The sequence below is a fragment of the Aplidium turbinatum genome, chromosome 3 (genome assembly GCF_918807975.1).
Source record: "Aplidium turbinatum chromosome 3, kaAplTurb1.1, whole genome shotgun sequence".
NCBI classification, from domain to species: Eukaryota; Metazoa; Chordata; class Ascidiacea; order Aplousobranchia; family Polyclinidae; genus Aplidium; species Aplidium turbinatum.
Window position 1 is genome coordinate 42,479,172 of NC_137474.1, and position 17,445 is coordinate 42,496,616.

The window sequence follows — 17,445 nt, forward strand, 5'->3', positions numbered from 1 at the left end:
AGTTGAAAACATCTTGCAACACTAACAATGGGTATTTAGTATTTAGAGGTAGGCTACCCCAGTAGTTACATAATACTTTGCCAGAGGTAGTAGAACAGGTTAAGTGGGTTAAATACAGCAAACTTTTTTACGAAGTTAAAATACTAATTGCATTTTGGTAAATATTTCTCAATGACAATGTTCTGGCAGAACATTGAGTCATTGACTGGCGTTAATATATATGCAATGGCTATATTTCCCGCAATAGTGATGCCAGATAAGAAATGCTGCCCCAATTGTAGAAACCTTTGAAAACAAAACTTGTAATTTGGAAAATTTTGAACTCCTGGCCTGAAAAAAACTCTAACTTTAACTTTAACCACAACATAAATAAGACCACATAGTTGTAAACCCCAATACAACTAAGTTAACACACACACATTTCCGGCAATAATGCCTGATTTGCAATACACTTCTTTTCTTGAGCAAATTGGTTAAATGTATCAATCGGATAATCGTATCAAAATATCTTGCAAATGGCTAATACAAGTGTCTGTATTTCTTTACTGTCAAATTCCCTGTATATGCTAAACCAATGTTCATTGTTCACTCAAAGTAAGCACAAGCTCTTAGATGCATTTTCTAAAGGCAGTGGCTATTTGACCGGCTCCGGTCTTTGAATCTGAAACACTATTTGACCGGTCATGACGTCACTACATAAGCGCTTTTTTCTTTTTCTCTTTCAAAGCAACAGACGAGAAGCGCCGATATAAGTTCTAACTTCAACACGTATTCTTCAACTCAGTCCGTGGCGCGTGTGATACGTTTCCGGCTGCCAATCTAGAGGGGATGAGTTCGATACTATCCGGAAGCATTCTTTTTTTTTATCTAAATTTTGACCCGAAGCGCATTTTTGTGGTCAATTTTTAATTTGAGTAGCCTACAGCCCATTTTTTATGTCTTTTCAAATGTGAGTAATAATGTTAGAGTTTTTTTAATTTGCTGGAATTTGAGAATTTCTCTTGGTAATTTTCCGATCGTCATAAGTGAACGTGTGTTGCCGAACGACCCTACATTTTTCTCTCAAGTTAGTTATATACAATACTTCTTTAAAAAATGGTTTTACCATTATCATTTCTTTTAAAAGAAGTATTGTATATAACTAACTTGAGAACTATACTTGAGAAGTATTAACTAACTTGGACTGTAGGCTACTCAAATTAAAAATTGACCACATAAATGGGGTGCAACCTAGTTTGTACCCTGAACAGTTCGGACCCTCAGTTCGTACCCTGAAAAGATCGAGAGAAAAAATTAAAAAAAGCCGAAGTCGCTGATCGCAGTTTAATAGCACAAAGCCGAAGTCGCTGATCGGAGTTTCCGCAAACAAACTCGAGGGTTAGGGTTAGCGGAAACCGCGGAACTGCGGAAAAATATTTGCGGAAACTGCGATCAACGAGGGTTAGAGCAGAGCATAGATTACTCGATGATTAGAGTTAGGGTTAGCCGAAACTGCGGTTAGCAAAACTGCTGAAAAATGTTTGCGGAAACTGCGATCAGCAAGGGTTAGGGTTAGAGCATAGATTGCTCTATAGTTCGGGTAAAGGTTAGCGAAAACTGCGGAAAAATGTTTGCGGAAACTGCGATCAGCGAGGGTTAGGGTTAGAGCATAGATTGCTCTATAGTTAGGGTTAGGGTAAAGGTTAGCGGAAACTGCAGAAAAATGTTTTCGGAAACTGCGATCAGCGAGGGTTAGGGTTAGAGCATAGATTAATCTATGGTTAGAGTTAGGGTAAAGGTTAGCGGAAACTGCGGTTAGCGGAATCTACGGAAAATGTTTGCGGAAACTGCGATCAGCTAGGGTTAGGGTTAGAGCATAGATTAGCCTATGCTGGTTAAGGTTAGCGGAAACTGCGATCAGCGACTTCGGCTTTGTGCTATCTTTCTCTCGATCTTTTCAGGGGGAAAATTTTAAAATGTTTGCGGAAACTGCGATCAGCGACTTCCGCTTTTTTTAATTTTTTCTTTCGATCTTTTTAGGGTACGAACTGAGGGTCCGAACTGTTCAGGGTACGAACTAGGTTGCATCCACATAAATGCGCTTCGGGTCAAAATTTAGATAAAAAAAAATGAAAAAAAGAATGCTTCCGGATAGTATCGAACTCATCCCCTCTAGATTGGCAGCCGGAGATGAACCCTACGCGCCACGGACTGAGTTGAAGAATACGTGTTGAATTTAGAACTTATGTCGGCGCTTCTCGTCTTTTGCTTTGAAAGAGAAAAAGAAAAAAGTGCTTATGCAGTGACGTCATGACCGGTCAAATAGTGTTTCAGATTCAAAGACCGGAGCCGGTCAAATAGCCACTGCCTTTTCTAAAAGTATACCACTACTACAAAAATCATATTTTGGTTGAAAATGTTTTCTCTGTTTAATTAGTTGACAATAGCAAACGTAGCATCCATGAGCTTAGCAAGCATTTGTAGAAATGTTCTCACTGTTGTGCAAATATTTTCCAGATAATTCTTAACTCCGTTTATTGTTTAGACTTGAGTAATGGCTGCATCATCGTCGTCTACAAATGCTGATAAATGTCTTTGTATTTACCCTGCATATTTGAATAGCAGAAAAACTATTGCTGAAGGCAGAAGAATTCCAAAGCAAAGAGCTTGTGATAACCCAACTTATAACGAAATCAAAGATGTTTGCATGGCTGCAGGTTTAAAGCCAGTTGTTGAAAACAAACTATATCCCAGGGAATTGTATCGAGGAGATGTGTTGTTCCGTGGGAGGATAAGAGTGCAACTTAAGAATGAGGATGGGTCTTTAATTGATCCAAAATTTCCCAACAAAAAAGTTTTGTTGCTGTATTTAGGCGAAATGATTCCAAAATTAAAATCTCGTAATAGCAAAGGGGCCAGTGGCGACACTGGAAGTTCAAAGCCACAAGGAAAATCCAAAAAGAAGAAACGATAATAACAGAATTTTCATTGTATTTTGAAACTATTGTGCCAGGTGCATTGGGGTATCAGGACAGAGTCTGGAGTTTTTTATTCTAAAATTGTTGTTGGTTTGGAATGGTATTCCAACTTTAATTGTATTGAAAATTTTGAATACCTTTGCAGTGTGTGTAGTCAAGGCCAGATTTAGCTGATGGGGGCTGAGGCACTTTTAGATCGGGAGGTCCTCGTGCAAAAAATTATTTTGCGCCGTTTGCGCGAAAAACCACCTCTACATATACAGTAGCACTAATCCAGCACTGCACAGCATTTTGCAGAAACTTCAAAGGCTGAAGGAAAATTGGAAAAACACAAAATCACGTTTTTTCCACGTAGGGGGGCCCTTCAAAAGTCGGGAGGCCCGGGGCACCTGCACCCTCTGCCCCCTAAATGCGGGCCTGTGCGTAGTGCGTACGTCAAATTGTTTGTGTGCAATAAGGATTTGTGTTCATGTTGCAAAATTGCATGGGTTTTAAAAGTAAAGTTGAAACTTTTTCAATAATAATAATAATAATGGTGTTGCAAGCACAGCAGTGCTTTTTCACCTTCATAACTTACGTAGCAATATTAAATAAATAAAAAAAACGAAATAGAATACCAACAAGGAAGTCATAAACAAGAGACAAAACACCAAGAAAAACGAGTCAATACTACCTAGAGCAGAGGCGGGCAACTTCTCCAGTCGGCGGGCCTGATATGGGAAAATGAAGTAGTTGGCGGGCCGGATTCATGAATCGCTACATTAAGCGTATATTTATCTACTTAGACAAAGAATGAATTCTATTTAATGTAATGTAAACTTTAAGTTTAAAGCATAAAGACCAAAACAGTCTTTAATGAATTCTTTAACAATTAACGTAATGTAGCTTCTGAACGTTTAATAGCTTCTGAAGTCAATGGGACATCTGTGGTCCATCAAAGTTGTCACTTTCATTGCAAAGCAAACATACAGTAGCCTACTGCTTTCTTGCCGACTTGTGTGAAAAAGCGCTTGAGCATATTTGTTAAATTCGCGACACTCCTTTTCAACTTTATGTTTCTTGGCAAAATCCATAGGAAAATATTTATTGTACATTCGAAATCTAATTCTAACTGAAAAAAAATAAACTAAAAACACAAAGAACCAGAGTATAACCAACAATCACTATTATTTGTACACGTTTCCCGTTTAATTATTACACTAATCAGCCAAATTTCACTTTGATCTATTTTTCCGGCTTGAGACTGAAGGAGGTTCTTACAAGACGAAGAAAAAGGATGGAAGGCACGTTAATAACGGAACATAACATGCTTGTCACTTGACTAAAAACCGAAAATAAAAAGAACTAAAAAATAACACAGGTTAACAAAATTTGAAAAAAAATTTTAATTGAGAATGGGAGTAACTTTTCTTAGACCACAATTTGCTGCTGATTTCAAATCTGGCGCTAGTTTTGCTCTAGCACATCAGGTTTTAAAGTTATTGGTCTGAAAATTTTTGACCAGAAACGTCAATTATGCGTTCAAATACCGATTTTGTCGCTATAATTTTCAAATTTAGATTAGCTTCAGAGAGCAGAGTGTTTCAGATTTGTGCATTGCTTTCACAGATTTAACACTATTTAGTTGCATATGTATGCATAGACACTAGAGTGCAAAAAATGCCTCTTAAACCTTGTCTGAGGTACTAAATACTTGAGCTAGCACAATACTGAAGTGTCAGGTTTTTAAGCTCCCTGTATTATATTTCAAACAGTCATGGTTGACGCTGAATGTGCGCTTCAATCAAGCTACACAAGATCAGCTGCAACACCTTGCATACATCAAATAACCAACAAACAAAAACACAAAAAAACGCTTAGCATGATACCAAAGATAGTGTTTAGAATGTTGCAATGACACTTAGACATTGCTGCATTACAATCGCTGGGCATATGATTTTCGTTTAGGTGTACATGTTGGATAATCGCGATGCAGCATCCAGCAGTAATCACCCATCATCCTTTCGTTCCAGAACCCTTGATAACGTGCTTCCATGCTTTGGTGAAACCTTTCACCTTGTTCATCACTCACTGCACCAAGGTTCTCAGGGAAAAAGTCCAGGTGGGAATGAAGAAAATGAATCTTGAGGGACATGCGGCAGCCCATGTCATTGTAAGTTGAGAGCAACCTTTCAACACCTTTTCTAAAGGAAGCAGCCTTGAAATTTCCCAAAAAGTTAGAGCATAACCATTTAAAGGATTGCCATGCTTGACATTCTGATGAAGTGAGTGATTTTTCAAAGACAGTTTCTTTTAAAACTTCTCGAATCTGTGGACCAACAAATATTCCTTCTTTAAGATTTGTATGACTTAGTTTTGGAAATTTCTTACAGAGGTACAGAAAACCGTTTGAATTTGATTTGCCCATTGCTTTTACAAAATTCTTCATCAAGCCGAGTTTGATATGTAACGGCGGCAAAAGAATTTTGTCAGGATTAACTAGCGGGACATTTTGGACACTTTTTCTTCCAGGATTGTAGGAGCTTCTTGTTGGCCAATCTCTTTTCTGGTAGTGCTCAGTAGTAGCGCGACTATCCCACAGACACAAGAAACAACAGTACTTTGTAAATCCCCCTTGCATCCCCATTAAGATTCCAATCATTTTCAGATCTCCACAAATACTCCACTCATAATCCCTGTAATTAATAGCATTGAGAAGAATTTCGATGTTTTCATAAGATTCCTTTAGGTGCACCGAGTGTGCTATGGGAATGGATGGCTTCTCATTTCCGTTATGTAAAAGAACAGCTTTCAGGCATCTTTTCGAGGAATCGATGAAAAATCGCCACTCATGAGGATTGTGAACTTCTCCCAATTTGTGAAAAAGTTCTTCAATATCATGACAAAAGCACAGGGGGCCATCAACTTCAAGTAGTTCACAGGGGGCCATCAACTTCATCAGCGATCGTTAGCTTCTATTACTTGATCGATTCATGCAATGTTCACATACGAAGCGGTAAAATTGTACGGCTCCAGCTCATCAATTGTATGGCTTATTATTGTTTTATTATGACGTCACACTTAATTTGCGAATTAAAAAACTGCTTTACTTGCCTGTAAATGTGGCATGTCTTCAAAATTTTAAAATTGGAATATCTAGAAAACATGATGTGCTAGGAAAAAAATAAAGAAATTTTTGAAATCAGCGCAAAAAATGCTTCTAGAATCAATCAATCACGAGCTCGATTAAAATTTGCTGCTGACCAGTGCAATCAACAATCACTATCATTTGACGTAGTAAGCAAGTAGTGGAGGAATGCGGTAGAGTGGCCGCGGACCACATCATGTAAAGACCGGAAACTGTCTGCGGGCCGCTCAAAATCCCGTCGCGGGCCGGATCCGGCCCGCGTGCCGTATGTTGCCCGTCCCTGACCTAGAGCATACATAATTATCTTATTAAAGGCGCAGCATAACACTAAAATCAAACAAAAAACACCTGGGGCTGGAGACACCATATAAGATAGAATATAACTGTCAGTAGAGATAGGTATACAATACATCATACAATAACATAACATACAATAAGAAATGAATAACATAAAACTTAGTAACTTTGCTATTAAATTTATCATGTAGAGTGGCTAGTAGGTCGTGCCTCCCGGCTGGGGAGCCTACTCATTTTTATTTTATGTTTTTTGACCGGTTTAAAAAAAAGCTGCTACAAAAGCTCAATAATCCTCCGCGTTTTGTCGCTTCTACTTTTTTCTAGACCTGTGCTGTGTTTGGCATATACTGTTTTTCGTTGTGATGGTAAGAAATGAACACTAACTGAATTGAATCAATATTTTACATCATGCGAGGCCGTATTTACTGCTTCCCAAACCTTCGGCTGGGGGCCCACTTCCGTTTAGGGCCCAATGCATATTTAGTTTGTGCAGCTTTTTTTGGCTTATAATTTTGCATGCAACAGTAACATGTAATATAATTTTTTTACTATTTTTCACAATTTTCTTGTGTTGCTTGCTTAACTACATTCTATTCACCTAACCAACGACCTTGGGCATGCATAGATTCGGAAAGTGGATTAACGGAGTAAAAAACTTATGAGTCCCACAAAAAATAATGCAATATTTCAAAGTAAACATTGCTCACTCAAATAGCCTCTTCAAGAAGTACATCAAGACTAGGTAGTGCTCACACGGCCCTGGTGACAACAGCTTAACTGTACTGGCCTGGAATTTTTATGGTGTAGATTTAAGCGCCACATCAGCATAAATATTCAAATATAGAAAAAAACTTTATCAAAGACGTTTTGGAAGTAAACAGTAGAACTCGGTTAATCCGGATTCGATTTGACCGGCGATTCCATCCGGATTAGGCGAAGATCCGGATTAACCGATGACGGTTCTATCAAGCCTGACGTTACCTAGATAGAAGGGTATCGGTAAAAATCACCGAAATTGAACGCATTAGTGTCGTCATCTGCCAATTCCTAGACGCGCGATCACCATATTAGCGACCCAGTGATAGAGTTCTTTTGAAATGCAGTAGCCTATGCATGTAAAACGATTGTATTTGTAGACTCTGCGTCTAACGCAAAAACACACTGGCAAAAGTTATATCTTCAGACATGCGTGTAGGAATAATCTGTAGTCACTCAAAACTTTTGAAAACAGTTACGGAAGACGAGTTTCTTTGGAAAACTTACAAAAAATCAAACAAAGTCTTCTATTGGAAAAACATCACCGACATACCGCCGAAAATTCCACCGACATCTTTTCAAGTTACAGTACGAGTTTGGGCATTTGCGCAGGAATTTTGCGTTAGGAGGGATTACTGTTCATGAAAAGAAGAAATCCGCAATAATTTATTGCGTCACATTAACGGAACAATAGATAAGAAATTTCTTGCAATAAGCCACGTTACGTCTTAGCATAAAATGGCAAAACTGTCTGGAAAATCCGGATAAAGCGATAAAGAAAGCGCAACTTTTGTCCGGAATAGGCGAAGATCCGGATTAAATAATCCGGATAATCCGAAGCTGTTTCTTAAGAAAAAGATTACAAATCATTTGTACTTCCAGTTTCATCCGGATTAGGCGAAGATCCGGATTAACCGAGTTCTACTGTTATACATGGTTTTACTGACAGTCTTAAAGCATTTTGATGTTAAATTGTGAATAAAGTACGTACGTCTGTTTATGTATTGTTTATCATTAAACAACTTCTGTGGGAACTGGGAATGATGCTTGCTTCAGCTTTAAATAGTTTCTAGAAAAGTGTTTACTTTGAGCTATCATCATCTTCAGCCATCAGATAATATGCCAAAAGAGTGGCGTTTACTCGCTACCAGTCGGTTGGTTTTGAATCTTTACCCTGGGAGTGACAAAGCCTTTGACATGTTATTCCTGACAGATTCGCATACTTAGTAGGAGGTTATGACGTAGGGCTGGTTACCGAGATTGACAGAGTGAAGTTTCCGGTTGTTGAAATGTTTTTGCCAGGAATTATTCCTTCCATTGGATGCCGCTGAATGGAGAGCAGTCCTGAAATGCGTTGCTCAAGCGCACACCCAGAGCGTCGAACCCCTGTTGCTTGATCTTGCCGTCACTTCATTTTTGCGTCAAGCGCAAAAATGAAACTCGAGTCCACTCCATTTCTGAAAATAGGGAAACTCCACTCTTGCGCACACGCCGTCCACATGAGCCGTGAGCTTGAGTCGGGCGTCTAACGGAGTGGACAAGTCAATGAAAAGTAACGCCCTACCGCTACTCGAACCATGTATAGCGCGCGCTACTTCTACGCGTTACTTTGGTTTTAAACTTACACTGGAAAGCTCTATTCAAGTACTGTACCTTGTGAAGCAAACTTACCGAAACCGAATGATATCACCTTGTGGTGTCACATTTGTTTACACTTCTATTTCAAGTTGTTATAGAAAATAAGTTTAAGATGAAGTTTTGTTCTATTGCTCCGATGTTTCCATCTGGTCACAGCGGTAAACCATAATCTCTTCGTGGGAAAATTGTAACATAAGATTCCCGAATCCGTTCGTCTGCATGTAATGACCGAAAAAGAAACACTCCTTTGAAACGTCTATTCAAAATTGTATTTCTGTAAAATTAGCCACCTGGCTGTCGAAAATGAGATGCAACGCCGTACACCACTAAAACTTGTCACTACAGAACAGATTACTTGGATAAAAGACGGAAATTTTCGTCCAGCTGACAAGCACTAAGCAAAACAGTTAAACATGCGACCAGCCTCTTCAAGCAACAATTTAAAAAATGACTAGAATAATTTGCGATATCTCAAACTCACGTAAACAGTAACTGTGATGCAATAGTGAAAGACATTGTCACGCAATTCAAACAGGTGTTCAAAGGTGGTGATCCAATGTTTCATGTTTAAACAGGTTTGACACAAGTCTTACGAACGATGGTGCAATTTTGGCTCATTTTTAGGAAAAATTCCATGACGTAATACGCTAAGATTCAGTAGACCTGAACGGTTTTTATATGACGTTTGATTAGGTGAACAATTGTCTGGAACATAGCGGCCCCTAGTTATGACAGTCTGACATAGCATAACTAAAAAAGAATTGACGACAATTGTGAGCCAATGGATAAAAACACATGATACACAAATTGTTTGAATCACTCACGTTTAAGTTAATACGCAAATACAAAGGGCATGCAACGAATGAACAGCAATACGAATAATACACGACGATACATGAAATTGGTACCATAGGTACACGCTAAAATGACGCTATATACATACAATAGTTGCGATAATAACCGACTGTTCTGGGCTCAGACAAGTGTCGGCCACCGCAGACAAAACCAGGCTCAAACCCTAACACTTAGGTGTTCTTTACGGGGGCGAGGCACGAAATATCCCTCAACACATAGTCTATTTTCACTTTCCCCGTACTCTCATCATAGTTGCAGACGGCAACTTTAGCTCTACGAACCACAGGCTTCCCTTTCCTAATTTGTGGAATCACCTCATGCACCCTCCCAAGTTGATGCTTCCCACGTTTACCAATGTCTTGGAGAGAACCGACCACTACAAGTTGACCAGGCTCCAAATTCTCGGCCATTTTTAGCCATTTTTTCCGGCCCTGAAGACCTGGCAAGTAAAAATCGATCCATTTACTCCAAAACTGCTGAGAAAGTGACAAATTGAACCGATAATCCCTTCTTAATTGGTCACGATCATGTGGTTTCCCAACAGCACAGTAGGCTATGGGTCTAAGTATGGGGTCAAAAGTGAGGCAGGGGTGATGACAGTAAAATCCCTAGGGTCGTCACTCAAAGGTACCAAAGGGCGTTCGTTCACGATCCGAACGGCACTGCCTGTGTACGTAACCAGTTCAATAAAATTGGGCTTACGAATTGAAGAGTCCAAAATGTGAAAAAAGTACTTGGTCATATCGGCCACGAAACCAAATCTACCAAGCCGAAATCTAGCCAAGAGATCTGCCAGAGGGTTTAACAAGTCAGGACCCGAAAACATTACATCATTAACACAAGTTCCTCGAAATTCAGACTTGCCATCGTAAACAATACGCTTTTTCAATTGTGACGTCACAAAGTAAGGTAAATACCATTCAAATCCCTTTACATTTTCTGCTTCACCAGCACATTCAATATAGCCATTAGATTTAAGATCCTTCATGGTGTCAGTAAGGAAATCACAAAGTTCAGGTTGTTTTAAAGCCTTCTTCCTTAAAGCAGCAGCTCTATCTGACGCCAACACAAAATTGTTAGGTAGATCAATATCTTCCTTCAACGGTACAGGTATCTCAAATGGACCATCTTTCAACTCAATATTCGGTTCAACAAGTTCTCTAGCCAAAATGTCATTGCGAGACAATTCACAGGTTTCATTTTGCAAGGTCAAATCCTGAATGACTTTATTCAGGTCTGCTATTTCCATATCACGAGACTCAATTTTACGCTGAAAGCCAGAGATGACATCCGATCTGAAAACGTCTGCACTCTGCACACATTAGCAACGCTTTCATCTAAGGGTGACTTACCACCACAAGCCAACCAACCGAGAGGAGTGAGTAAAGCATGCGGTTCACTACGATTTTCACCAACACGTTCTTCTTTTGCCCACATCAAATAAGCGTTGTCGTTGCCAATCAGTACATCTACAGTACTACAATCATTCAAATGAAACATATTCACGTCATGAAAATGACGGAAACCACTTAAATCTTGTTTATGCGGTAAAGTTTTAACATCGTCAGCCCAAGCTGGGTTAACCACCGAGGTTATATCACAAAACAGTTCATCTGTCTCTAACGACTGGATGTTGAGTTTGACAAGGTCAGCACAAGTAGCTTTCTGACCAGCCAGGGTATCCATTTTAAACGACGCTTTATCGTACGGTTTAAGACCAAGTTCGCACACCAAATCACTCGAAACAAATGTCAACTGCGAACCAGGATCATGCTGACAATACACCAACTTCGATTTACCAGTTATTGGATTCAAAACACGAGCAGCAGTAATGCGGTTAAAGGCTGCTTTAACATTTCCAATCTTAATATTACGCACTGGAACTCTGGCACCAGCATCATCTTTGCTGATCGAATCCGGAGAATCACGTGACGTCACATAAAAATCATGCAGAAGATAATAGTGTTTCCTATCGTTGTTAGGGTCACACTTACGACAGTTGTTTGCATGAACGCAATCCTTAACCATATGCTGGCGCAAACAATTCAAGCATTTGCCAGCTTTCACAGTGACATCTCTCCGATCTTTAGGTGTCAAGCGCAAAAATTCTTTACAATTAGACAAAAAATGATATTCAACTTGACCACGTGACGAACAATAAAAACATGCCGGTATGTCACTACGTCTGGCCACACCACCGCGCAGTGCGCCAACAGCAGTCGAGTACTGCAAACTCCCTGAAATCACATTATCATGGGGTTTTACCGACGTTTGCCTAACCGGACATGAAGGCAATTTTTCTTTGCCAGACTTTTTAAAATGCTGCGACTCACCAGAATCGCCCATTAGCATAATGCTAAAATCAGTTGACTTGCGCGTTTCCTCCCGTACTACAAATTCAAACAAACTCTGAAAAGTAGGCTCATCAGTGCTACCATACTGATCACCTAAAAAGTCAAGATAACGCTGCTTAGCGTCAAACGGGAGTCGCTTAGCTAAATCCAAAACAAAACGTCCTTCCAATTTGTCACGCTGACCATAAGCTTGCGCGTAAAGCAGACACTGCGACAATTCATCTTTAAACTCTTTCAAATCACTTGAAAAGATCGAAGTCAATTTGCTACCATAGCGATACTTTCTAATTTCCGGTTCGGCGAAAAGACCTCCACGAAACCCAAAACGTTGAGACAAGCGATCTAACGACATTTCTATCCTGTCTTCCTCTGACAAGCCAGGAGTGTCAGAAACCAAATTAGCAATCGTTTGAGCAGCTGTCCTAACACAAGCTGCTTGTAACAAAGTCAAACGAATTCCTTTAAAGGGCGAAGCTGCCATCAAGGCCGTAACACGACTTTTAAAGAAGATAAATGGCATATTATTACCATCGTAACCAATCAAGGCCGCCTTATCGAAAAACGTCCTACTATTTTGGTATTCAAAAAAGCTATCCTGTTGTTGAGAACTCGATTTAGCGGGAGAAGACAAGCTATATCCCTTAAGGGGCTGAGGGGGCTCAGTCACATGCACAGCCCGATCACGATCCTCACAAACGTTAAAATCAGGAGACGCGATACGCCTCTCACAACCACCCAAATTACGTGTAGCTGGGCGATCAAAAACTAGCGGCGCAGAAAACTGTGAGGGGGGCAAAGCATTACTGCTATCAGCGGCCCCGTGACCTGTACGCTCTGGGGGAAGAGTTCGGCTAAAATTCGCAGGCTTTGGCTTTAGATCCTTCGGAAGATCCTGAGCTGCGGCCCCGAGACCTCCTGAAACAGTTTGAAAACATGTGGATTGTACTGGTCTACTTACAGATTGAACAGGCGTCTGGAAAAGGTTATGTAAATTGAACTGCGATTGATGTTCATTTCTGGAATGGCTAGAAGAGCCCTTCTTAGAACTACGCCGGGAGCCCAACTCTGATCGATATTCAGCTAAAACTACCTCTTTACGTTGTTCAGCCCTCAACTGAGCGTCTTTGAGTGCGAACTCAGCAGCTCTCGCTTCGGCTTTTGCGGCGGCCTCAGCAGCTCTCGCATCGGCCTCAGCTCTCGCGGCGGCCTCTGCTCGTACAGCCTCAGCAGCTCTTGCGGCGGCCTCAGCAGCTCTCGCTTCGGCCTCAGCTCTCGCGGCAGCCTCAGCTTGTATGGCCTCAGCTCTCGCGATGGCCTCAGCAGCTCTTGCTTCGGCCTCAGCTTGGATCTGGAGCTCCTCTCGTCTTAGCTGTAGGTTAATTTGTGCAACTATCCGAGACGAACTCTAAGACATCCTAGTGCTTACATTTGAAGCGCTATCCTCAGGATGTAGGCTATGTCAGCATGCAACATATCTGTGAACTCACTTACTTTTTGTTCGAAGTTATTTTTCAACGAGTTAAATTCGGGATCTACCCTATCACGAAGTTCTGCCAAAATTACAGAGTTAAAAATTTTAGTCAAAAGAGCATGGAAATGCCGTAATTCCTCTTCTAGAGTAGATAAGTTAGATCGAAAAATTAACAGTTCCTGCTTATCACTCAAAGAACCTAGGGCTACAGAAAGTTCCCCGATTTCAGTCAAAATATCCCTTCTAAGATGCCGGGCCTCTCGAACTGACTTAGCCTCATCGTTACTGGGTCCCTCCCCAGAATGGCCTGCCCGACCGCAAAGAACATCATCAGGCTTGAACTCAGTCGAGTCGACGGCGGCCGAGTCCCTGTCGCCACCGAGTGTAGACATATTAAATGTTGAGGCTAAATTTACCAATTAAAAAATTAAGTTACACAAACACACAAAATTATTACAGTAGTTATAAAAAACTTAACTGCAAAGACCGTAAAAATATAAAAAGGAATTTAAATGAACAATACCGTAGTTGTACGGGTATATGAAGTCCTAAAGTTCCACAAAACTTGCTTGGATTCTTCGACTTGAATCTTCAAGCACAGATCGATTGTCTTTAATCTTGCCAATGAATGTCAATGTAGTTTTTTCTTCAGAACCGACAAAGAAACGCCTTTAATTTTTAGCTTGAAGTTCTTCAGTACCAACTGAGAAGAAATGTCTTTAATTTTCTTTTGCTTCTGCACCAAACACTAGACAGAGTAACGTCTTTTATTCTTTATGTGCTTCTAGTGCTTCTTGGCCTACCAGCTAACAAGTCATGTCTTTTATTTTTTATGTGCTTCTAGTGCCTCTTGGCCTACCAGCTAACAAGTCACGTTTTTTATTTTTTATGGTCACAGCGGTAGGGGAAGTGCGGGACCGATGGGACACGGGGACCGAAGGGACAGCGCGATATCTTGCCCTCTAGTGAATAGTTTTTGGCAATATTGATTTTGGACACGAAATATGTATCTCAGGTTGCGCACGTGAAAGGAGTAAGATCTAGCTCAACTGTGTAAACAATGGCGGCAAAATATTAATTTTAAGACACTAAAATAAATTGTAGCTATAGGATTAAAAAAAATCTGTGGAAAATATCAGAAATAACAATGATGACAATAAAGTTGTTTTAACTCAGTGATATAGGAAGCAAGGTTTGTGATACTAATGGAGTTTCAGATGTCAACAGCATGGACAGCAGAAAAATATTTTCCAAAATTGCTGATTGCGGGACCAATGGGACAAGGGCATTTTAAATAGGCATTTTAATTTGTCTTTCCAAACAATGAGGATGTTGCCTCAAGTTCTCAAAAAGATAAAGAAAAAATAATCCTTGCCACAACCAGTTGATATGACAACACGCCTAAGCGGCATTCTACGTTTCTCAGAGATTGTTTCGTCTGTATAGACAATCTATACATGGATATTGCAATTGCTTACGAACATTGACAAAGGAACTTGACTTTTCATGTTGATTTTTCACTTTTAATGTAAATAACCAATTTCAGTTCATAAAATCATTTTTTGTACTTCTTTTGTGCAATTTTGGATATGTCCCATCGGTCCCATAACACTGTCCCATCGGTCCCATAGGTATGGGACCCATGGGACAACCAACAACATTGATAAAATGTTGTATAACTCAATAACTAATTATAACATTTCAATAATTTTTACATCATAACTTGTAAGTCTGTGGATCTACAAACTATGAAAAAATGGACGACGTAGTTTTTATGTTGGAGTCGCTATTAACAAATAAAAAAATCTGTCCCATGGGTCCCGCACCTACCCTAAACCATAATCTCTTCGTGGGAAAATTGTAACATAAGATTCCCGAATCCGTTCGTCTGCATGTAATGACCGAAAAAGAAACACTCCTTTGAAACGTCTATTCAAAATTGTATTTCTGTAAAATTAGCCACCTGGCTGTCGAAAATGGAATGCAACGCCGTACACCACTAAAACTTGTCACTACAGAACAGATTACTTGGATAAAAGACGGAAATTTTCGTCCAGCTGACAAGCACTAAGCAAAACAGTTGAACATGCGACCAGCCTCTTCAAGCAACAATTTAAAAAATGACTAGAATAATTTGCGATATCTCAAACTCACGTAAACAGTAACTGTGACGCAATAGCAGTGTTGTACGTTGACGCCGTCAATTTGACGGCGTCATTTGACGGCGTCAACTTTTTGTTGACGCTGAGGCTAGCGCCGTCAAATTATTTTTCAGTTGACGGAAGTGATAGCGCCGTCAACTATTTTGTCGATTTTAAGCGTCAAGCGCTAAGCGTCATTTTTTGTTTTCATGGAAAATCTCGTTTCACAATAAGAGTTTCACAATGTATTCTGGCCAGCGCGACTCATCCGAATTACCGGCTTTTGCGTTGGTTGGAATGGCTCCCTGGAATACAAGCGGAAGAACTTCGCCAAATGGTGATCACCCATGTATTGAGAACGAGGGATCAGAGACAGAAAGCGAAAAGTCTATGAATGGCATCGCGGACGTTGAATATAGCCTACTTTATTTCAAGAGCTCTATGCCCCTGAAAAGAGCGATGTTGGTGCAGTGGACCTCGTTAAAAGATTTATACATGCTAAACTATCACAGCACGCTTGGAACAGTGATACCTTTCCAACTAAACGTTTTCAACTTGTTTTTGAAATACAACACACCAATACCAACCAGCGCTGCTGTGGAACGCATGTTTTCACTTGGAAAGGACAATATGCGCAGGGGCGCCGGAAGCGGGGGGGAGCAGGGGAGCGAATGCCCCCTGCCCTCAAATTTCTGTGGATGGGGAGGGAAGAGGGGGCAATGGTGCCCTTTTAAGGTCATGTAAGCTACTGCACACTTTGCATTATAACAATTTATGCTATTCGCTATTAGCCTAATTATAATGTTCTATTTTTGCCTCAAAATAATATTCACGACACAAAATTCTCCATCACAGTAAGTTATATTACATCATTATAAAATAGCATTATGCCCTTCCGTGCCATTGTTCTTTGTATAGCGGACACTTGTATCATTACTCGACAATGAGCTGATAGATGAGCATTATCGCTATATCTTATCTTAAAACTTACAAAAAAGATTGGCCTTTCAGCAACAAAAGTGCCCTTTTTTCATACTCCTGCCCATCCAGTCAAAAATCGCTCCGGCGCCCCTGAATATGCGTTCCAAACGCAGCAGATTGTCAGACAAACGTTTTAAAATGCTTGTTTTTCTGCAAGGAAATAACTAATAGGCTGAGCAGCTAATTACAATACAGTCTCAAAACATAATACCTGCTCTTTATTTATAGCTATTGTTAGGCTGAACTTGGTTGAAATATTTCCGTTTTATGAGACGCTGGCAAAAAATAGCGCTAGAAATTAGCGCTGACGCTGACGCCGTCAATTTCTTTAAGAGCTTACGCAGTCTTTTACGCCGTAAAGTTTTTAGGCAATTCGCGCTGACGCTGACGCCGTCAAATTATTTCAATGACGCGTACAACACTGCGCAATAGTGAAAGACATTGTCACGCAATTCAAACAGGTGTTCAAAGGTGGTGATCCAATGTTTCATGTTTAAACAGGTTTGACACAAGTCTTACGAACGATGGTGCAATTTTGGCTCATTTTTAGGAAAAATTCCATGACGTAATACGCTAAGATTCAGTAGACCTGAACGGTTTTTATATGACGTTTGATTAGGTGAACAATTGTCTGGAACACCATCTAAAACGTTTAAATCAATTCATTTTTTCCCACTTTAAATTGGAAAATAGCGGAAATACGACTGAAGCAAATGTAGGGTAGGCACTTTAACATTACCCACTCGTCGAAGAGTGCCTGCTTTTCAATGTGAAATTGCTTTGTGTTTTAGTCACAATTTTCCTTATAAACTCCATTGATTGCAGTCATTAAGATCCTTCTTGCGCTCAGTTCAGTTGCAGAAGAAAA

General features: G+C 40.1%; 1 protein-coding gene across 1 annotated transcript; it reads left to right on the forward strand.

The window, feature by feature from the left end:
• The first annotated feature begins 2,528 nt into the window (after positions 1-2,528).
• On the forward strand, positions 2,529-8,170 carry LOC145767074 (signal recognition particle 19 kDa protein-like). Its single transcript, XM_082578819.1, has one exon. The coding sequence runs from the start codon at positions 2,534-2,536 to the stop codon at positions 2,951-2,953; it is 420 nt and encodes a 139-aa protein (XP_082434945.1). The 5' UTR covers positions 2,529-2,533; the 3' UTR covers positions 2,954-8,170.
• Positions 8,171-17,445: the final 9,275 nt, after the last annotated feature.

What these genes read in the sequence shown, in the direction of transcription:
- LOC145767074 (XM_082578819.1), top strand. Translation starts at nt 2,534, where the DNA reads ATGGCTGCATCATCGTCGTCTACAAATGCTGATAAATGTCTTTGTATT.